The sequence below is a fragment of the Juglans regia genome, chromosome 10 (genome assembly GCF_001411555.2).
Source record: "Juglans regia cultivar Chandler chromosome 10, Walnut 2.0, whole genome shotgun sequence".
NCBI classification, from domain to species: domain Eukaryota; kingdom Viridiplantae; phylum Streptophyta; class Magnoliopsida; order Fagales; family Juglandaceae; genus Juglans; species Juglans regia.
The window spans coordinates 11,232,770-11,256,182 of record NC_049910.1 but is presented as its reverse complement, the minus strand read 5'-3'; the positions used below and the strand labels follow the sequence as shown (position 1 = coordinate 11,256,182).

Below are 23,413 nucleotides of genomic sequence, written 5' to 3'. Positions count from 1 at the left end.
GATATATAAAAATGTTGAAAATTAATTAAACACATGATGAATCTCTTCATTCAAGGAGATAATAGATCAAATTGTGAGGATAAAGTTTGACCAAATATAGAAGCCAATAGGACTGAATAATTGGTGGGCGGTGACATATATATATATATATATAGAAAGACCGATTCATATCATACAGGAGGAGGCTCAGTATCATGCGAAGGTTGAATCATTGAGAGACACGTACCAACAGACGGATATCAGAGCAGTTGATTGGCTGTTAGTTGAGCTGAAACCTACGTGGAGGAACATAGACACAACCGTGGTCCAGATTCATGTTTTCAACACCTAATATTCACCCACAGCTCTATACATATGGGCTTCCCTCTGTCCTTTGTCTCCCTTTCTATGAGTACCAAACCACCTTTGTTCATCTCTCTCTTCTTTACGATTGGTGTCTGTGAAAGAAACGCGCACACAGTACATACGCAGAGAAATAACATGGAAGGAAGTTCAAAGAAGAGCTCAAAAGGGCAAAAAGAGAGAGGCAGTTTGTATCATATCATACACAAGGTTCCATGTGGCGATAGTCCTTATGTTAAAGCGAAGCATACCCAGGTGATCTGTGCTTCCCAATTTCATTCTCTTTCGTCCAACCCATTATTCTTTTTGGCTTTCTGATCAGCAAAAAGAGTACTAAATGTGCACATTAATGGTTTCCGGTTTCCTAGTACTAAAAGATCAATGTTAGCTAGAAACGGCAAGTAATTAATCAATGTTATAACAAGACCTTCAGATTACTTCTTACTTCATCATGAGCCTGCCTTTGATATGATTTATATATATATATATATATATATATATATATATATATATATATCTATATCTATATCTATAAGTTTTGCTACGCAATATATATAAGATTTATGAAGTAATTGGCAAAATTAGCTTGAACAGTTGACCTTTAATTCCCAAAACTTTCCCAGAACAAGTAGAAAGATCTAATCAAGTTAATCTCCATCGGTATATATATTAAATATAGTACGGATTATGGACATAGATATAATTATGCAAACCAACAATTAGAATAGTGATCTTCTGGTTTCTACTTTCTAGTCATTGTATTACATAAACCTAGCTTGGATTCCTGAGATGATCAACATCAGATCTATTCTTTGAAGATCAGATCCTCTTAGTTTTTAAGGATAATTCTACAATATGGAATTCATAAATCAGAGTTGATCATGATTAGGAAGGTGTTTTGATCAGGAAGGTGTTTTTAAGGATAAACTACAGTACTGGCCAGTCCTTTCATTTTGTGAAACCTTCCTCTTTCACTGTCATTTTATGCTTAGTATTGGTCTTGTAGGGGAGTTTCTCCCCCTATCGGCCCTTAAAGCAAGCCCACGAGGGACCACTGGGGAAGTAAGTCAGGAAACCCGGCCAAGTCCAATCTAGGCCAACAACCCTCCTCCAAAGGAGTCAGTGAGCTTCTGCAGAGTACTCGGCCCATGAGTAAAACCCACCCCCGAAGTAACCCATGCATAGAGAAAGCGGACGGTAGGGGTAGATGAGACTTGCCGCCCTAATACCATCCCGATGACACCTTGCCCTCTAGAACCTACACAGGCAGGTAGACAGGAAATATGGAGAATCCTCGATTTCCTGACAGCAAGCATGGAGAGGCTTAACAAGGAACTTCCGCAGGATAAAGTGAGTCAGGAAGCCATGTCGCATTAATGGCATCACTACTAGCACTCCATGCCGCATTAATGACTCCGCCCTAGAAGCAAGTCGCATTAAAGGATTCTGACAAATGAACAGCAGAAATGACATAGGTTGTCCCCACCCGAAACCTAGTATAAAAGTTAATCGATCCCCAAGTACGAAAAACTCTCTTTGATCCCTCTAAACTTGCGCACAAACAATTAAGGAGATATCCTGACTTTGGTATAAGAGACTCCATGGCCACCACCAAGGACCCCCATTCTTCGTGTTTGCTTAAGTATGCAAATTAAAGCCCAAAGACCTGAGTTGTTGGAACCCGACCCAAAGGCGTGCGAAACACGACGTTAACAGTGGTGTCGTCTGTGGGATCTCGATAAACTTCACGTGTCCTACGTATGCTTGAGACAACCCGTTCTCAGACAATTCGGGGACAAGAAGAAGTGATGTCGACAAACATGGAAGCAAAGCTCGCCGCAATGGAATAACTGGTAGGAAAACTAACTATCGAGGTGGAGACCCTCTGGAAAGGAGAATGAGATGCTCAAAGTAGCCACCAATGAGCCAGAAAATGAAGCATAACTAAGCAACAACGAGCACGAGGGATTCGAGAACGCAAGAAAAAGATGTGACACAAAGGAAGAAAGGAAAAACATGTAGGACGAGCTGCGTAACCTCAAAGGAAGTACGAAGAGATGACAAGGAAGATGGGCACATCGTCATCAGTAGACTAATTGCTCACCAGTACGGGCCTATCCTACCTCAAGGAGGTGATGGCTGTGCCCCTACCACCAAAGTTCCGAGTGCCCCTTATGGACATGTATGATGGGACTAGAGATCTCCTTGAACACTTGGAAACCTTTAGAGCCCACATGACTCTGCATGGTTTCCCGGAAGAAGTGGCCTGCAGGGCTTTCTCACTGACCTTGAGCGGGCTAGCGAGAGTATGGTTTGGGTCTTTGGCACCAGGGTCCATAGACGGCTTTGGGAAGGTGGCCCGCCTGTTCCTCACACAATTTATGGAGATCTGGAGAAGGAGACACCTCACAGCGTACCTCCTCACCATCAAGCAGAGGGAAGACGAGAAGTAGAAGGCATAAATATCTAGGTTCAACAAAGAACGAATGACTATGAATGACCAGGACAAGAATATAACTTTGGCAGCGCTCCTGGGAGGAGTGTGGCCCCGATCCAAGTTCATGGTAGAATTGGTGAGGAGAACTCTCGCCACACTACGAGAATTCATGGATCAAGTCGACAACTATATCAATGTCGAGGACACGTTTTAGGCCTTGACTGAGCCGAGGAGGAAAGAACTGGAACAAGCGGAGAAGAAAGGGAAGTCTCCAACAAGGGACAATGCTCGCGAGAAGCTGGAGAAAGGGCTGCACAACAACAGGAGAGAAGAAGCCCCTATGAAGGGCTTGTGGATTCGATTTGAATGACTGGCGCTCGCCATTTAGAAAGACCACTACCAACCTGCCCAAGAAGACGATTACAAGGGCACCAACTGTTGCTATTACACCTACCACCAGTCCCCCACTTATAACACCAAAGATTGCCTTTCATTGAAAGAGGGAAGAGAAGAGGCTAGGCGGCCAAGACCGTGGTACCCTCCCACTCGGAGGCCAAAGCGGGAGTGGAGGCAGAGATCCCAGGAAAGAAGTGCGAAGAGAGTTAGAAGGCCAAAGAGGGAAGGGAGCCCAAGGCAAAAGGTGACTGTGTAGGGACCCCAATGCAATCGTCCCTGTGCACCACATCAAGAAGGGCCACTGTTGGGAGAAATCAGAACCATCGCATGAGGGGTTCGCCGACGGGGGTGTAACCTCATCCGGGCGAAAGGCACAGGCCAAGCTAGCAAGAGATACCAATAAGTGTATTCAGTAGAGTGTCGTCCCACCAAGTGCAAAAGAAACGATCCGGCCCCCATCATTTCCTTTGGAGAGGACGATGCCGCACAACGAAGCCCTAGTAGTAACTATTCTGGTCACCAACTTCACCACTAGGCTATGTTTAGGTGGTGAGAATACCTGAGAAGTGTTGAGAATGTTTATGAATAGTTATGAGTAGAGATTGAAGTGGGTTTGTGGGTCCCATTGAGAGTATTTTGAGTTATTTGGATGTATGAAGTATGTTGAATCTTTGACTTTTGGATAGATAATTGAAAAATGTATGGGTCTCATCAATGATTGATTTTTTTTAATGATGATTTTATTTATATATAATAGTGATAAATATTTTAGTGATTTTATTTATTTTTTATATATAATAGATAGTGATAAATATTATAGTGATTTTTTTTCTTTCCTCACTCTCACTCACTCACTCACTCTCTCTCTCTCTCTCTCTCTCTCTCTCTCTCTCTTTCCCTCTCCTTGGCCCGATTCTCCCCCATGCCCAATTCTCCTTTAGTCCAGCTCGGCACCGCCGTGCGCTGCCCAGCCTCACAGCCACCATCGGCGACTCCCCCTCACGCCGACGACCAAGCCAGCTACCACCGATCTCCTCCACGCGCAACTCTCTCTCTCCCCTGCGGTAACCCAATCGAAATGGGTGAAACCCATTTCTCTCCACTTGCGCCGCTGTACGCCGCCACCCAGCCTCACCGCCACCACCGGTGACTCCCCCTCACGCCGGCGACCAAGCCAACCACCACTAATCTCCCCCACGCGCAACTCTCTCCCCTTGCGGAAACCCAACCGAAATGGGTGAAACTCATTTCTCTCCACTTGCGCCGCTGTATACGGCCACCCAGACCACCGCACCTCCACCACCTCTCGCAGACCCAGCCACCACGAACCTCCCTCTCCCTCTCCGTTGCACACTGGCATTCACACACTAGCAGTGAACTCTCGGCTCAGAAACACAGTGGAGACACTTTGGAGAGACCTTGGTACGAAGATGGTTCACTGTGTTTGGCATGTGAAGTATTTTCTTCTGTATGAGAATACTTGGAAAGTGTTGAGATATCTTCGCTACCCAAACGTAGCCAGAATCCTTATCAACAACAGCAACTCAGCAAACATCTTATTATGGGAAGCCTTTACACAAATAGGGATAGATGCCTCCCGACTTAAACCAACCCCCATGCCACTAAAGGGTTTCACTATGGACATGGTCTAGCTGATTGGAACCATCACACTATCTGTCTTGGCAGGCAGCCCCCCTTGACAGCCTCTGTAATGGTCAAATTCCTAGTGGTGAAGGCTCCTTTGTCATACAACACCATAATCGGTAGACCCACATTCAACAACTTAAAGGCGGTAACATCGACCAATCACTTGAAGATAAAGTTCCCAACCTCTCAGAGGATGGGAGAAATTCGAGGAGAAAAGGTCCTAGCATGGGCGTGTTACGCCCAAGAATTGAAACCAAGGGACGGCGGGGTGCACATGGTCCACGCCCACAGGACGTCGAGCGTCTGTGGGAGTTTTACTCTGAAAGAGCCTTATGACTTGTAATTTATATTACCATGTTGATAGTGTAAATCCCATTAATGAGAATGTGGTTTTTTTCAGGGATAAAATGTGTCTCGCCTATCTAGACTCCTTACTCCATCAACGTAATCTCCATCAACACAATCTCCATCAACGTAATCTCTATCAACAAATATTCATCAACGTAATCTCTATCAACCTAACCTCTACAGACGTATCTCCATCAATGGAATCTCCATCGATGACACTTACCTCCTCGTGAGATACCAAAGGGACGAGTTACTTTATCGTTCTCGTGGTGAAGAGCGGGCCAGCGCTCGGTTGCCCGACACTTACCTTCCTCGTGAGCGTCAATAGGTGAGAGCAGGTCCAGTCCCAAACTGTCAGGTAACTTACCTCCAGTGACAAAGAGTGGGTCCAACCCCTCGGTTGCCCGACAACTTACCCCAACCTCCGCTACGACAAATAGCAGGATCAACACCAGCCTGACCCAACACTTAAATTCCCTGTGGTGTCAATGAGTGGGAGCGGGTCCAGTCCCAAACTGCCCGGCTACCTACCTCCCCATTAGGGCTAAAAGGTGGGCAGGCGGCCCAACCACCCTCGTGGGGAGAGTGGGTCCAACTTTGAGGCTCCCCAAACAACTTACCCCGCCTCACGGTGAAGAGCGGACCGGCTGCTCAGCCGTTTGACACTTACCTCCCCACGAGGTACAAAAGGGATGAGTTATGCCTAAGGCTGCTTTATCCATCTCTCAGCAGAGAGTAGTCCAGCCTTTGGCTACCCGACACTTACCTTCCCCGTAGACGTCAACAGGCGGGAGCGAGTCCAGTCCCAAATTGCTCGGTAGCTTATCTCCTTGCGGGAGGCAGAGGGCGAGATGCACCTTAAGGCCATCTCGTCCCTCCTGCTAAGGAGAGCGGACCCAGCCCCTCGACTGCACGATAACTTACCCCGACCTCTACCACGACGAAGAGTGGGATTAGCATTAGCTTGAACCAACACTTACATTCTCTGTGATGTCAATGGGTGGGAGCGGGTCTAGTCTCAAAATGTCCGACAACTTACCCACCCTCACACCGCGAAGAATAGACCGGCTTCTTAGCCATCCGAAAAATCCTCCTCAGGGGAACAAAGGGGCGCACTTTGCCTAAGGCATCCCGAACCCTCCCACGATGAAGAATGGGTTTAGTCTTTCGACTACTCGACATAACGCTATCTCCAACAATGGAACGCCAAATGAGCAACGCCTCGAACTTCTTGCCTCGCTCTTTCTCCACCAAACGGGACGCCAAACGACTAATGCCTCACGTCTCCCACAAAACAACCCAAGTTTACAAATTTTGCACTCATAGATAGAAGATGAATTTTACTAACTTATTTATTTTGTCTAGCGGTACATTAGACATCCCCACTCGCCTCATGGCAAAGGGCAGACCAGGTTCTCAGCCATCAGACAAATTACCTTCTTGGGGGACCAAAGTGGCTGGCTTGCCCTAAGGCATCCCGATCCTTACCCAGATAGAGAGCGGGTTTAGTCCTTTGACTACCCAACACTACGCCATCTCCAACAACGGAATGCCAAACGAGTGACGCCTCAGACTCCTTGCCTCGCTCCATCTCCACCAAATGGGATGCCAAGCAGCTAACGCCTCACATCTCTGACAAAACAACCCAGGTTTACAAATTTTGCACCTAGAGGATGAATTATACTAACTTATTTATTTTGTCCAACAATATACAGTATGTTCGGCAAACTACCTCCTCGAAGGGACTAAAGGGGTGGGCTTGACCTAAGGCGTCCCAACCCCTCCCCTAATGGAGAGCGGGTTTAGTCTTCTGACTACCCAGCATAACGCCATCTCCAACGACGGAACACCAGAAAAATAGTGCCTCGTAGTCAATTTCAAACTCCTCCTCCACCAAATGAAAAGCCAGAGCAAGACGACTCATCAACAACGTGGCGGGTCACGCCCTTCGGGGAATATATGCCCGTTCTCTCCACAACCTAATAAATACGTCGATACAAGGAGGGGAATGATCAGCTGGCAGAGTAGGTACTGGTGGGGTTGCCTGAGAGTGCGCTTGGCATCAGCTCATTCCCTATCGAAGCCCCCAGCTCTAGCGCCGTCGGGTTTGGAGGAAGTACTTACACTTTCAATACCCTTAAATTGGTTTAGGGATTTAGGAACACGTAATCTCTCACTCTCTCAAAACCCTCCAGATAGCCGTGATTCCAGGCATTACCATGTCTCCATGAACTTGTCAGTTTACGAGGTCAACGAGAAGATCAGGGGAGCCAAGCACCATGTTCCCACAGACTTGCCCCACCCTTTGCCTCGGTCTACAACTCCAAGAAGAAGGCTGAGGGGCAACGTCCCTCCGAATTTGACTTATCCCTCGCATCAGGCCTGCCAAATGGCAAATGGAAGAAAGACAATTTGTAAAGGAACATAGCAAATGGCAAAGGAAGAAAGACAATTTTATTGACAAGTTAAACGTATAAAAAGCGCGAGCAAATGGCCACATGGACATCTAAAGATACTTAATCAGAATTTCCTACAAGAAAAGGAAATAATGTGTCTACCTTTACAAACAGAGCAACATGAACAAAAATTAATGATATGAACCCCGGAGAATGGAATCTGTTGAACTCACAATCAATTTGAAAACTTTTCCAAGAAAGTCAAAATCAAGCCAATGGAAAATTTAGACCGGTTGAGGAACTCGTTTCAAGAACTTGTCTCGATCAAGAACCTAAATTATAAGAAAGAACACCACAAAAGTTATGATTTGTCTTTGATAAGTTCAAAAGTTCATTTAAGAATAAGAGGAGATAAATTCAACTCGCAATGAATAAATTCATCAAATTTTATAAACTAATTAAAATGAGACTACCAAGAATATTTATAACAAAACCTAATTAAAATCTTAGCCAAAATAAAGCCCTTTATTCCAAAAATACCCCTGAATGAATAGCATCACGGCTACAGTAACTCGACTATAGTATCTTCTTGAAACTCTAGTTCAGCTAAATAAAACATATGTCGGCCAAACATCCCCAAGCCCAATTATTCTAAACTAATAAAATAAATGATTTAAACAAATTGAAAGCCTTCAATAAGAATAGGCTCAAATAATAACTCTGAGTCATGTCTTCCACAACTTGTATCGAATGAATCAAAACTGGTTCTTATTCTTTAAAGTCCATCTTGTGTGTTGGGCTCTTGCTAGATTCATCCAAGGTGGGTTGCACCAATCCTAACATTACTTACTTGATCTTCTTAGCTCTTGATCTTATAATTGGCACATCTGGAACTTGCAAAGGATCTTTAAGATTAGGTCCATGTTGGTCCCCATCATTCCCACTGTCCTCAAAAAGATTCAACCTTCAATCTTCACCTACATCAAAAGGAGAGAGGTTAGAAACAATGAAAGTAGTAGATACATTGTACTCATATGGAAGATCCACTTTATATGCATTGTCATTAATTTTCTCAAGAATTTAGAACGGGTTGGAATTTGCAACTTAGTTTGTCTATGGGTTGGAAATCTTTCTTTGCGCCTTCGCCCTTTTATTGGCTTGGGAAGCAAACCTCTCATTCTTTTGGGCAATTTAAAGTCATACCCTCTCATGAAATGACTTCACTAACTCCGCCTTCTTTTGTCCATCCAAGCTACTCTTGTCATCAACAGGTAAAGGCATCAAATTTAAAAGAGTAAGTGGAGTAAAACAATAAATAATTTCAAAATAAGAATATGAAGTTGTTATATGCATGGTCATATTATATGCAAACTCTATAAATGACAAACAATCTTCCAAAATTTTTAAATTCTTATGAATAATAATGCATAAAAGCTGAGTTAAAATCCTATTAACTACTTCAGTCTGACCGTCAGTCTGTGGATAAAAAGTAGTGAAAAATTAGAGCTTATTACCCAATTTCCCCCACAACACCTTCCAAAAGTAGCTAAGGAATTTAACATCCCTATTAGAAACAATAGTCCTAGGCACACCATGGAGTCGCACTATCTCCCTGAAAAACAAATCAGCTATGTTTGTGGCATCATCTGTTTTATGGCATGGAATGAAATGTGTCATCTTACTAAATCTATCCACAACCACAAAAATAGAATGTATACCCTTTTTTGTCCTACGTAGCCCTAAAGCAAAGTCCATAGATATGTCTACCTATGGCTCACTAGGAACAGGTAAGGGTGTATACAACCCATGTGGCAAAACCTTAGATTTGGCCTTTCTACATGTAATGCATCTGCCATAAATGCGATTGACATCTCTCTTCATCTCAGACCAAAAGAAATGTTCATGCAAAATGTCTAAAGTTTTCTTGACACCAAAGTGTCCCATTAATCCCCCACCATGTGCTTCACACACTAATCACTCATGCATAGAATAATGTGGCACACAAAATTTGCTTTCTTTAAACAAATAACCATCATACTTGTAAAACTTACCAATTGCCATCTTATCACATGCCATATATACATTAGAAAAGTCAGCATCATCGGCATACATGTCTTTCACATATTCAAACCCAAGCATTTTGGCACTCAAATAAGTAAGAAGGACATACCTCCGGGGTAACACACTAGCAACAATGTTCTCCTTACCTTACTTGTAACGGATGACATATGGAAAGGTATCAATGTATTCCATCCAACGAGCATGCCTATTATTCAACTTACATTGACCCTTAAGATACTTTAATGATTCATGATCGGTGTGGACCACAAATTCCCTAGGCCACAGGTAGTGCTACCAAGTCTCTAAAGCACGAACAAGAGCATAAAGCTCTTTGTCATAAGTAGGGTACTTCAAGGATGCCCCACTTAGCTTCTCACTGAAGAATGCTATGGGCCGACTATCCTGCATCAAAAGAGCTCCAATCCCTATTCTCGAGGCATCACATTCAATCTCAAAAGATTTGTTAAAGTCAGGTAATGCTAACACAGGTGCAGAGTACAACCTTTCTTTAATAGTAGTAAAAACATTCTTTTGATCAGCCCCCAATGAAACCCAACATTCTTTTTAATTACTTTAGTGAGTGGTGCAACAATGGTGCTAAAGTCTTGAACAAAATGCTGATAAAAACTAGTTAAGCCATGAAAGCTTCTTCCCTTAGTGATGCTCTTAGGCATTGGCCATTCCTTGATAGCCTTAACTTTCCCTCTGTCCACCTGAATACCTTTTGTACTAACAACATAACCAAGAAAAATAACTTTTTCTATGCAAAATGTATAGTTCTTAAAATTGGCATACAACTTTTCACATCTCAACACATCAAATACATATCTCAAATGCTCAATATGTTCATTTAAGTCATTGTTGTATAATAGGATATCATCAAAGTATACAAGTACACACTTGCCTATGAACGCACGTAAGACATGATTCATTAATCTCATGAAAGTACTAGGCGCATTTGTAAGTCCAAATGACATAATCAACCATTCATAAAGCCCACACTTTGTCTTAAAAGTATTTTTTCATTCATCACCATCTTTCATTCTAATTTGATGGTATCTGCTTTTAAGATTAATTTTACTGAAAATATATGAGTCATGCAGTTCATCAAGCATATAATCTAATCTAGTTATAGGATAGTGATACTTTACCGTGATATTGTTGATCGCCTTACAATCAACGCACATCCTCCACGTCCCATCCTTCTTTGGCACTAGTAGCACTGGTATTGCACATGGGCTTAAGCTCTCCCCCACGTACCCCTTGTTCTTCAAATTCTCAACTTGCCTTTGAAGCTCCTTTGTCTCCTCTGGATCACTCCTATAGGCTGGTCAGTTTGGAATAGCAGCTCCGGGTACAAAATCAATCTGATGCTCAATGCCTCTAATGGGTGGCAACTCATTTGGCATCTCCTCTAGGAATACATCCTCAAACTCTTGCAACAAAGAAACAACCAAACTATGAAGAGACTAGTTAGTTTCATCAAGATTAAGATGAGACTCTTTATAGACTAGAAAAATCTTATTGCGATCTGCTAAGAAAACCCTCTTAACCTCACTATCATTTGCATAGAAACTCACTTTTGTCTTTCTTTTCTCTCTCTAGGCTCTCTTTCTTTTTTTCTCGTGGCTCCACTCTTTTTTCTTTACTCACAACCATCTCTCTATTTTCTCTTTCAATCTTTCTTTTTTGCTCATTTCACTCTCAGTCTTTATTTTTTGCTCAATTTATTTTTCACTCTTTCTTTTTTTATCACTCTTACTTCCACTCTTTCTTTTATGACCACTCTCATTTTCACTTTTTCTTTTTTGAGCAACCTCACTTTTCAGTTTCAGTTAGTCCTCATGGACCTTTCTTAGAGTTAAAGGAGCAAGCTTGATTGTTTTGCCCTCCTTTACAAAGCTATACATGTTCTTGAACCCATTATGGGTCACCCTCCTATCATATTGCAACGGCCTCCCTAACAAAATATAGCCAGCATGCATAGGCACAACATTACAAAACACCTCATCCTGATACTTCCTAATTGAAAAAATAACTAGCACTTGTCTATCCACCTTAACGTCCCCACAATCATTCAACTACTACAACTTGTATGGTCTAGAGTGTTTCAAGGTAGGTAAATTCTATTTTTCAACTAAAGTAGTGCTAGCCACATTAGTACAACTCCCTCAATCAATGATCATACTACATACACATACCTTGTTATTGATGTGGCATCTAGTATGGAAAATGTTCTCCCTCAGTTGCTTTGCATCATCCATCATAATGTATGCATTTAGAGCACGCCTGGCAACAAGAGACTCACTTGTCACGGTGTACTCCACTCCATCATCATCACTAGCATCAACCAACTTTGGCATCTCATTCTATCATCCACACTCTCAGTCATCACCTCCCCATTGTCACGCATAATCATCACCCACTTGTTTGGACATTGAGAAACGATGTGCCCTGAACCCAAACACTTGAAACATTTAATATCTCTATTCCTTGAAGGTTGGATTTTTACCTTGGGTTTGTTCTTGCTAGTTCCCTCATCTTTTCTCTTAGGCGGTTCGGTCTTTGTCTTTGCTACAGCTTGATAATTCTTATCCCACTTTGGTTTTCAAGGAGTGCTAGAAACCGAAGTGTACCTTGTTGTCCCCTTTCTTTTTAACTGTCTCTCTACCTTCATAGCCATGTGCACCATGTCCTCTATCTTCACATAATGGTGCAATTCAACTACATTGGCTATTTTCCTATTCAAACCACTAAAAAATCTAGCCATGGTGGCCTCCCGGTCCTCCTCTACATTAGCCCGAATCATCTCCACATCCATCTCCTTATGATAATCCTCCACACTCGTAGGCCCTTGTGTAAGATTTTGTAATTTCTGGTAAAGGTCTCTATGGTAATGGTTAGGTACAAATCTCCGCCTCATGAGAGCTTTCAACTCTACCCATGTCTTTACAGGCCTTTCATAATTCCTCCTCTTATTGGTCACTAATTGATCCCATTAAATAATAGTATAATCAGTGAACTCAACTACCACCAACTTCACTTTCTTCTCCTGTGGATAATTATGACAATCAAAGCTCAACTCTATCTTTTTCTCCAACTCTAAATAAGTTTCAGGGTCAGTTCTACTTTGGAATGATGCTATTTTCATTTTGATGCTCCCAATGTTCCTATCTACTCCATCTCGACCCCCTGGGTTTCCCCTAAGTCCTCTTTCACACCTAACTCTTCAATATCTACCCAATCCAACTTCAGATATCAGGTATTCCTCATCCTCACCATACTTCCCATTCTCATACCCATTCTCAATACTAGGCTTACGTTGCCTCCTATCTCTCCCATCTTGCATATTTCTATTCATCGTTTCTTGATGATCCATCATATCCCTCACTTCACCCAACATCAAGTTCAACCGCTCAAACTGTTGTTGCATGACTTGCAACACAAATTACGAGTTATCTGCAATCCCCTTTGGTGATGATGAGTCACTCCTACGAGACATCGTAATGTGCTGCACAAAAAGAATGTTAGTGAAAAACTTCACATACACTCTTACGTGTTTACACTCGAATAATGGCACTCCGCTCGTGTTTCACTCTTAATTGATTTTTTTTAGATAACAGTCTCACTCTCTCTTACATTTTACCTCAATAGTTTTCCCGTTCAAGTTCTTTAAGAACTAGTTGAACTAAATCAAGACAATCTTATATTATTCCAACCAGCAATAGGTTCAAGAAATAAGAACAAGATATAAAGAAAGAATAAAATGACACGAGACTTAAGAAATTTATACGAGGGAAAGAGTAACTATAAAATAAGATACAAACTAGAAAGATGTATTCAGCTCCTTTGATAATAAAGTTCAATCAACATATGCCTTTCTTTCTCTTTGTTGTAATTATGTAGTGACCCTTGAAAATGTTACATTTTCTTTTCTTTTCTCTTCTCTAATTCAATCACAAACAATAATATTCAATTGTGAAAATCAAGCACTTGAATTCAAACGTACAAGAATTGACAATGAAGTAAAAGAGAATCGATGGAATGACACTTCAAGCAATTGACAAACTTAGAGATGTAAGAAACCCTAGATGATGCAAATTTCAGCCAAACCAAAAACCCTAAGAATTTCAATAGCCTACTTTTTTTTTTAGTCTTAGAATAATGAAGCCCTAGAATTAAATTTAAAGATGCAAGAATTAAAAGATAGAATCAGACCTGATTGGAAACCAAGCTCTGAATACCAAATGATATGAATCAGTGGGAATGGAATCTCTTGAACCCACGATCAATTTGAAAACTCACCCAAGAAAGTTAAAATCTAGCCAATGGAAAATTTAGACCAGTTGAGGAACTCGTTTCAAGAACCTAGATTATATGAAAATCTAGACCCATTGAAGAACCTGTCTCAAGAACCTAAATTATAAGGAAAAATGTTACAAATGTTCTGATTTACTCTTGATAAGTTCAAAAGTTCATTTAAGAACAAAATGAGATAAACTCAACTCACAATGAATGAATTCATCAAATTTCATAAACTAATTAAAATGAGGCTACAAAGAGTATTTAAACCAAAATCTAATTAAAATCCTAGCCAAAATCTTCTAAAAATACCCCTAAATGACGCACTATAGTAACTTCTTGAAACCCTAGTTCAACAAAATAAAACATATGTGGGCCAAACATCCTCAAGTCCAATTATTCTAAACTAAGAAAATAAATCCTTTAAATTATTTAAAAAAATTGAAAGCCTTCAATAACAATAGGCCCAAACAATAACTCTAAATCATTTCTTCCACAACTTGTATCAAGTAGATCAAAACAGGTTCTTCTTCTTTAAAGCCCATCTTTTGTGTTGGGTCCTTGCTAGTTTCATCCCAAGTGGATTGCACAACTCCTTGCATTGCTTCCTTGATCTTCTTAGCTCTTGATCTTGTAATTGGCTCATCTGGAACTTGTAAAGGATCTTTAAGACTAGGTCCATGTTGATGCCCATCAACTAAGGTGTGGGAGCATCAAGGTTTTGCTCAGGATCATTGGGGTCTGGCGCAGGTGCATTAGGATCTGGGTCGGGAGCTCCAGAATCGGAAGAGAAGGTGTCAGGAATCATGTATGTGCCCAAGGTGCAGACATGCTCGAGCGTGTCAAGTTCTGAAGGGAGGTCAGGGGTCAATGGCTCTTAAGTGTGCCTTTAGGGCTCCTAAGTCTGCCTAAGGGTTCTCCAGAATGTGGTCCCACATCCTATTGAGGCCATCAAGGTATCCTTACGAACAAGCTTGGTCGCAGACGAACACAGCCGACCTCAACTGCCCTGCTAAGCGAAGAACAACCTCTTGAACTTGAGATCGGTCGCTTCATAGATCTTCAATGACCCCCATCTGGGCGGCCAACCTTTTCTGAACTCCCTTTAAATCATTGGATGCTTGGCCGGCCCTCCTCTTCATTTGGCAGGAAGCGGCTTGGGCGACCGCCAATGAATCTTCTCGTCCTTTCAAGGCTACAGAAAGGGATTGGCAGTCTTTATCCAACTACTCAAGCTGCGGGCCTCAGAGTCTCGATTGCCCTTTAAGTCGGTATTCTCCCCTTGCAACTGGCTTAGTGACTCCTCAAGAGCTGCCATGTGGCGCCCCTAGCCCCCACTTTCTGCTGCTTGGCGATTTCCTAAATGAAACGGTTATGGAATTTTGTCTTAAATCGATCCCATGAGAGTGCAGCTAGATCTCCAAACTCTTGAATTAACAACTGTTGTTTAGTGTCCCACCATATACCGGCTTCTCCATGGAGCAGGTGTCCAACATACAAGACTTTCTATTCCTCTTTGCATCCATTGATACTAAAGGTTCTCTCCAAGTCCACTAGCCACTTATTGGCCCTCAAAGGTCCTTCTGTTCCCATAAATTTAGGGTATTTATAAACTAAAAATTTCTCATACGAACACCCTTGATTTCCTTATCTAGGCGGTTCTTGCCTAACATTCTGCACTTGCGTTATCTAACTGCGCACTACCTCAGTCATTTGGCGACTAGCTTCCGTAATTGCCTGTCCTCCTTCCAGTGGAGGGTTTCTAGCCTCTTGGGCTCAACGTCTCAGAGAAGTATCCTCACGTCGGTTTCGTACCATAGTTCTTTCTTTCTCTTGAAACGTACAAAAACTAGCATGGGTTAGCCTTCTTATTAGAGACAGGATATTTTCTTCAACTGGCATTCACTATTCTACACGCGTACTTTCCTTCTACTTCTACCTCCTCCAAGATTCAAGCTTATAGCTATAAGATCCAAGCCTATAACAACAGATCTCAAACCTAGTTGAGTGGTACCATGTATTTCTAGGACAATGCGTGGGTTTACCCAGATACGTAGTTGCTCTGATACCATGTGCTATGGCTCCCCAACCCCTACTTGAATTGGACGGCGACTAAACACTGGGACATGCAACACATGGCTATATACCTCTGTATATGACATATTATATGCAATGCTCCTAGGCATACTAGCAGTATGCAATAATTAATGCAATAGAAAATATAAGGTTCATGTGAAACTAGGCAACGCTTAAACCAATTGCCTTAGCACATGGTATCGTAAAACTATGCATAACCCAAACATTGCCTTCAACACAAAATTTCATATCAAAAGTACCCAAATGAAGAATATGTTCATGTCTCCCAAAATAAAAACTATTTTCACAAAAGCAAAACCTTAAGTCATGTATTTTCACCACAAAACATTTTAAGTTTCCAATCTCTTCATTACTACAGCTCCATCTTAAGTCAAGCACAAAAAGATCCCATGTGACTTCTGAGGGTTAGGTGCCAGAAGTCCTAAGTCCTTTGCTATCTCTTTTGCCTAAACCACAGTCTCAGAAGCTCGCTTAAGGAAACTTGACACTTGGTCCATGTTCCACCAAAATCTTAAGTTCTTTGTTGGGTTGGTAAGCATAGTACCAATCTTGGCCTCGCTAAGACTAGCTAATATTTCTTTGAGAAGCGTGGTCGTGTACTTCAAGATTTCTACAGTAAAGTCGTGATGAGCCTTCATGGTGAACTTGTCCTCTATCATTGAGCCATCTAGGTTCATGGTTCCATGGTGTCTAAGGTACCTATCACAACTTCTACCATTCCAGGTGGGGAATGGTAGTGGAAACTACCGCAATGAGAATTCGAAAACTCTCAGCAAGTAGACATACAAAATACAATGATTAACATAAGCATACAAGTGGCAAACCATGGAATCCATGCAAGAACATGTATTTGACACATGACGTGACCCAAAATTTGACTTATGCAATTGACCTTTTACAAAAGACATGTAACATATTCTTTGGGCTTTTCAAAAAAACATTATTTTGACATCATTTCATATCTTATTCTATCACGTGATGTATGTCGTATCGTATCATATCGTATCATATCGTATCATATCACGTGATTCATATCATGTGAGCTCACTACCTTGTTCTTATAATACATGGTGAACACATCACGTATCATAACGGTCCGTACACCGTGGTGAATAAGTCTTATTCATATTTATTATAACACGATCGTCGAGTTATTAGCCTTAGTCATGGCACCCACTAGCATTAGGTGCTACCTCGCCCAGACATCCTTTTCAAAAAGATCCATTCAAGGCTCGCCGACGGTTCTATGTTGACCCAAGGGTTACCACTCTATTATTAAGCATTCCAGAGTGAACAGAAGAGTTCTACCATTTGGAGTCGTGATAAAACATTTTTAGACACTTTTCTTTATCTTTTAAAAAGACCATTTACCCAAATGCATGTGAAATGAGACTTAAGACGTGTTCCTTCTTACACTAGACATGTGACACATGAGATGTCGTGCATGAACTCATCAAACATTACATATTCAAATCGTGGCATGATAACATAGGACATGTGAAATATCAAAACAACTTCCTGAACATAGAAGAACATGACTTGGCCAAAACATCAAATGCATGTAACGTAGAGAAATTTCACTTTAACATCTTTCGAACTTGAAGCATATTAGATAAGAATCATGGTAAGGGTGAAACAAACATGAGATCGTGGCAACATTTCAAAAATCCAAAACACATGACATCACAATAGCCGAATCATGATAATATGTGAAAAATCTACATAACCTTAAGCAAAACCAAAACATATGCATGAGATTCATGTTTTTTTCAACATAGATTCGAAACAAATAACCTCTTTCATGATCTTATACGAAGTCAAAAGAATATATTCAACCAAGCAAAACATAGATTAACAATCAAAGGTAACAATAACATGGAAAGATTTATACAAATAAATACATATGTTTAGGGCTGTACACCGATGGGTTCGGTGTCGGTTTCGGTGCAAAACCAAGACACCACCGACGTCTGCTATGGGTCGGTTGAACCGGCCGAAACCGATGGTTTGGGGATAAAAAACCGATCATATCGGTCTCGACGTGCGTCGGTGCGGTCTTCGGTCCACCGTCGGCGTCTTCTGTGAAGGAGGAGGAACTGAGGAAGAGTGAAGAACTGTCTCGCCGTCGCTGCCATGGAAGAAGAAGAGAGTTGCAGAGGGTAGAGAGAAAGAAGATGACGCGGGGAAGAAGAAGAGGGGCTTGGGGGGGTTATTAATTCATCTTAAAACGGCGCCGTTTGGCTTTTAAGCCAAACGGTGCCGTTCTATTTTAATTTTTTTTTTAACTTTCAAGCTTTAAAACGGCGCCGTTTCACTTATAATAAGTGAAACGGCGCCGTTTTATATACATATATTAAAAAAAATATATAAATAGACCGGATCGGCCGGTTCAGCGGTTTTCCAGGGGTTCAAACCGACGCCGAACCGCCGATATCGGTTTTCCTTCCATTTCTCTCGACCGCCGACCGGTTCTTTGCCGGTTCCGGCCGGTTCTGTGCTCCGGCGGTCGGTCTGATCGGTTCACGGTCGGTTCCGGCGGTTCCTGTACAGCCCTACATATGTTAACCAAACTAAGTTGAGTGTATACTTACAAAAATCTTTCGGGAAAACAACAAGCAAGCTATAAATCGGATGTACAACTCGTTAAAACAAGGGTTTCAAAACCCAAATCCGTGTGCATTAGTGTGTGAGGTTTTTAGGGTTGTCACTCGTTCTTGGAAACTTCAAAACCATTCGATTCTAGGGTTCTTAAACATGAAACCCGTCAAATTTTGTGTGACTCATGGCTGACTCTTGAACGTGTGTGTAGTTCATGTGGGTGGCCGATTGTGTGGAGGATCTAAGCCCTCAAAGCCTGGGCTCCCTCTCCTTTCTTGGAAAACCCTAGGTTACTTCAAAATGAAATAACCTTAAACTCGTGTGTACTTTACAAGAATCTAGAACTCTTTGGAGATTTCATCATCTCCTTGAGTTAGGTGTGAATCGTGTGAAGAGAAAATAGAAAAATATACAAGATCCTCACCATGGTTTCCACCTTGCTACTGTCGTGGTCCTCTCATGAGTGTAGAGAAGAGTGGTTTCTCTTGTTTGATTGAAAGGAAAGTGAGAGAAAGTGAGAAATCTTCAAGTGTTTGTATGAAGTGGTATGGAGAAGATGAGAGCATGAGCAATTTCGAAAATGGCAAAGAAAGAAGAACCCTTGGGCATGTGTCTCTCTTTCCTTTTCATAGTACTTTCCCCAATCTCTCATTGGTTGCTTGTGATCCATTGTTTGAACGACAAATGTACTCTCCTTCTTCCTTCTAGCCGAATGCCTCTTCCCCTTCTAAATCATTGGATTGCCTTGGGAAGGTGAAAAGGCTTGCTTGTGGCGTGTGGCCCTTGCCTTGGCCGAACCCTTTGTCCTCTAAGCCCATTCCATTTTCGTTTAGATGCAATGTATCTTAGGGTAGAAAGGTAAAACAATCACCAAGTCTCTTCATATTCCAAAAGTGAAGCTTTGCATGAATGACACATGGCATAGGCATGTGCCTTGCCCTAGCCTTCCACTTCCTTCTCAAAATCCCATGATGATTCTTCATCTTCTAGTGCCCCTTCCCTAGGTAACCTTTAACTTACCAAAGATTCTTTTTGTAACCCTAATGTGACAAGTGGTGTGAGTCTTTTCCGCGGCAAGGTCACAGACCACAACTAACTTTGGCTCCACCCATTCCCCTCCAGAGGTTCTTCCGACAGGCTTCTTAGTTGAGGCCACTGGGATCTCAACAGCGGCTGTGGCAAGAGCAAGGCCCTCTGGTGCCAGCTGGGTGTGGAAGGGCTCAAAGGAAGACATCTTCTCCACACCTGGACTGGAACCCCCTATGTAATCCTCAGCAGCACACTAGAAAACTTGACCTTCAATGGCAGACTATGCTGTGGATGGGGAGGAGGGGATCATCTCCACGTTCACCTTGGGAGGAGGCTCCACCAGTGTTGACAGAAGAGGAGCTGGCCAGCACTGCTAGGACGACAACCGTGATGGGCTCATTGGTCAAAGCATTTGCAGAAGGAGGAACGGCCGGTGCCTCCGGGATGGTAGGGCCTTTTCCTCCCTGGCTCCTTGCTGGATTCAATTGATGGATAGATGGAGTCGGCTGTGGGAGAGGCACAACTGGGCTGTTGTCGACCCTAGCAGCCTCCATGCAAACTTTCTTCCCTTTGCCTACGAAAGGGGAGCTCACTTAACGCTTTCGAGCCAGAGTGGCTCTGGGCTGGATGGGACTGATGTGGTCATCGAAAACGGTGTGGCAGAGAGGAGGCAAGAAGGCCCTTATGTTTTCCTCCCCAAGGAGAGCCTTTGAGAGGACATCGACTGGGTGATTTTGTACTCATTCTCGGACTAAGCAATACGACGCAACTCCTCGGGAGAGGACTTCGGCCATACCGCTTTGTCTTCAGGAACCACCCCCATATGGCCCAAACGAGGAACTCGTGGAGGTTCACCTGCCCAATCGGAAATTCTCATCCATAGCCAGACACGAAGAAAATCTTGGGAGTCCAATCCTTGACTTTGCGATAGCGTGGTTCCAAAGAAACAAGGGCGTGTATCGCCCTGAAACTGCAAATATTCCCTTTATACTTTATGAGGTTATAAGTCAGGAGAAACTCGCGACCAGTAAGGTCAATGTGCTCCGAATTTGACTCCAACAAAGATGGCTGCCAGAGGATGCAGCAACACATCAAAATCCTCCAAGCATTTGGGTGGAGTTGAGAGGGGGCCAATGTGAGGCGATCCAATAGGTCGCGAACAAGACAAGGGAAGGGTAACCTCAGCCCGCAAGAGAACATATTTCCAATATCAACACTTGCAAATACTTGGAAATATTGGAACAAGAAAGAATAAAAATTCTTTTGATCACTGATATTATTTGCATGTTTTATAGGAAAATTAGCTAATCACACTTGCTGAGCATAAATAAAATTTATATTTTCAAACCGGTGTGGAAGACGCACTATCCACGGTATTGTTGATGTGACATGATTTGAACTCCTCCTATAAATCAAATTCTACAATATCAACATTGTGTAAAGTGTCTCTTTACACCATGATCTAATATATCATAAGAAGTCATGACGCATGATATTAATTTATCAGTTTAATTTTGAGAGATATCTTAGTGGTTGTAACACTTCTTATTTTATATTGGGTTTCCTCTCCCCCCATCTATTTAAACAACATATATTTATGCTAAACATAGAAGTAGTCATGATATTTATTCGTTAAAATTAATAAACTGATTAGAAATTAACATGATCATCACTAGCTAGCTAATTAATTAAATAATATTGGTTAATTAATTATTTGCTTCAATTGGCATGGCAATTTGATCATGATCAGCTAGTCGAAAAGGATCCAGAAGCAGCCATAGTATTGTTTTGGAAGGCAATAAATGAAGGAGATAGAGTGGAGAGTGCCCTAAAGGACATGGCTGTAGTGATGAAGCAACTTGATAGAACTGAAGAAGCCATTGAAGCGATAAAGTCTTTCAGAGGCCGTTGCCCCAAACAAGCCCAGGAATCCCTCGATAACGTTCTCATTGATCTATACAAGGTATATGAATGTATGTAATATTGTATGTATGCATGCACAGCACATATCACTATCATTGATCGAGCATGGTTTTCTATGTATGTATTAATAATGCAGAAGTGTGGGAAAATAGAGGAGCAGATTGATCTGCTAAAGCGGAAGCTAAGACTGATCTACCAAGGAGAGGCCTTCAATGGAAAACCCACAAAGACTGCACGCTCTCGTGGCAAAAAGTTCCAAGTCTCCATCAAACAAGAAACTTCAAGATTATTGGTATGCATGCACCTTAATAATTTATTAATTACATGCATGCATGCATGATAACTTCATTAACGTGTCTGATGATCACTTTTAACTCATTGGACTGCTAGATCTTTAATGAATATCATAGCTTGACATATATGATGCTTAAAAATATGCAGGATATTAATATATAGCATTAATGGCATAGTTGAAAGAGGAAAGATCCCGATATAACCAGCTTATAAATTCGTTTGCGTTTATACAACCATGCATTTGTATAGCTCGTATCTTTCATGGTTTATAAATAAATACATGACCTTCACACACACACATATACACACATACACACACATATATATATATATATATATGTATATATATACAGAAATTCCTAGCCATGCATGTTTAACACTTGATTTGTCAATATACATATACATTCAAATCTGAAGTACATGAAAGCATTGTACTGATTACCAGGGATGTTCGCCTCAAGTTCATTTTCTCAAGTGAGAGATAGATAAACACAAAAATAATTCATTCCGGAAGTGTTCATATTTCTCTCCTACGACCCTCAAATTCAGACAAGAACTTGAATTGATATTTTTCCATATCGACTAAAGTACCATTGTTTCTTTGCCTTTCATTAAGTACTAGTTACATTGAATGATGACAGGGAAATTTGGGTTGGGCGTACATGCAGAAATCAAACTTTATGATGGCAGAGGTGGTGTACCAGAAAGCACAGATGATCGATCCAGACGCCAATAAGGCCTGTAATTTGGTATTTTGCCTGATCAAACAGGCTCGATATGATGAAGCATTTCCTATTATTCAAGATGTATTGCAAGGTAGACTTCCGGGTTCAGATGAGTGCAAGCCGAGGAAACGAGCCCAGGAACTGATAATGGAGCTTAAATCCAGATGGCACCCTTCACAACCATTAATGGAGTCATCATCAGATGATCATATAGTACCAGGCCTTGATGATGATTTTGTTAAGGGACTTGATCAGTTGATGAATGAATGGGGTCCATTGAGACCAAAGAGACTGCCCATCTTTGAAGAGATCTCTCCCTTTAGGAATGATCAGCTGGCATTTTAGATAATATTTGTTTCTTTTTTACTTGTTCATATGGGGGTTTCTGGCCGGGGGGGCGGGCGTGATAGTATAAGGTTCTACTGAAAATAAATGGGCCGAAAGAAAGACCATGTATGAGGCTTGTTCTGTACAATGTTATTATTCTCCACACAGGAGTTGTTTGGGAAACCAATTACCTGTTTTGGGTTTCAACTAAATTGGCTTTTCTTCCAAGTAAGAAAGCAATATATATAGAAAATCTGATAAGATGAAGAATTCTGATAATCATGACTGAAATCTTGATTATTTAGGCAGTTGAGAAAATCTGCCTTTATTAATTAATGGCGCCTCCCACTTTGAAGTTTTCAAATGGACAGATGTAATTTGACCTTGGGATAAATATTTTTCGAAATTAGTGTGCTAGTTACAAATTTCTAAACACCAAACTGAACTAGAAGAGGTTGTGTGACGGCACTGATGCGTAGGAAACAAAAATA

The 23,413-nt window shown here is 41.7% G+C and overlaps 1 protein-coding gene across 1 annotated transcript; it reads left to right on the top strand.

Moving 5' to 3' along the window:
• Positions 1-383: 383 nt before the first annotated feature.
• On the top strand, positions 384-23,109 carry LOC108991655 (protein SULFUR DEFICIENCY-INDUCED 1-like). Its single transcript, XM_018965980.2, has 4 exons — positions 384-597; positions 21,404-21,616; positions 21,713-21,868; positions 22,512-23,109. Exons 1-4 carry the CDS (start codon positions 388-390, stop codon positions 22,938-22,940), a joined length of 1,008 nt encoding a protein of 335 aa, XP_018821525.1. The 5' UTR covers positions 384-387; the 3' UTR covers positions 22,941-23,109.
• Positions 23,110-23,413: the final 304 nt, after the last annotated feature.

Coding starts and splice junctions, on each gene's coding strand:
- LOC108991655 (XM_018965980.2), top strand. CDS start 388: ATGAGTACCAAACCACCTTTGTTCATCTCTCTCTTCTTTACGATTGGT. Junction 598..21,403: donor TTAAAGCGAAGCATACCCAG/GTGATCTGTGCT, acceptor GATCATGATCAG/CTAGTCGAAAAGGATCCAGA. Junction 21,617..21,712: donor TTCTCATTGATCTATACAAG/GTATATGAATGT, acceptor TTAATAATGCAG/AAGTGTGGGAAAATAGAGGA.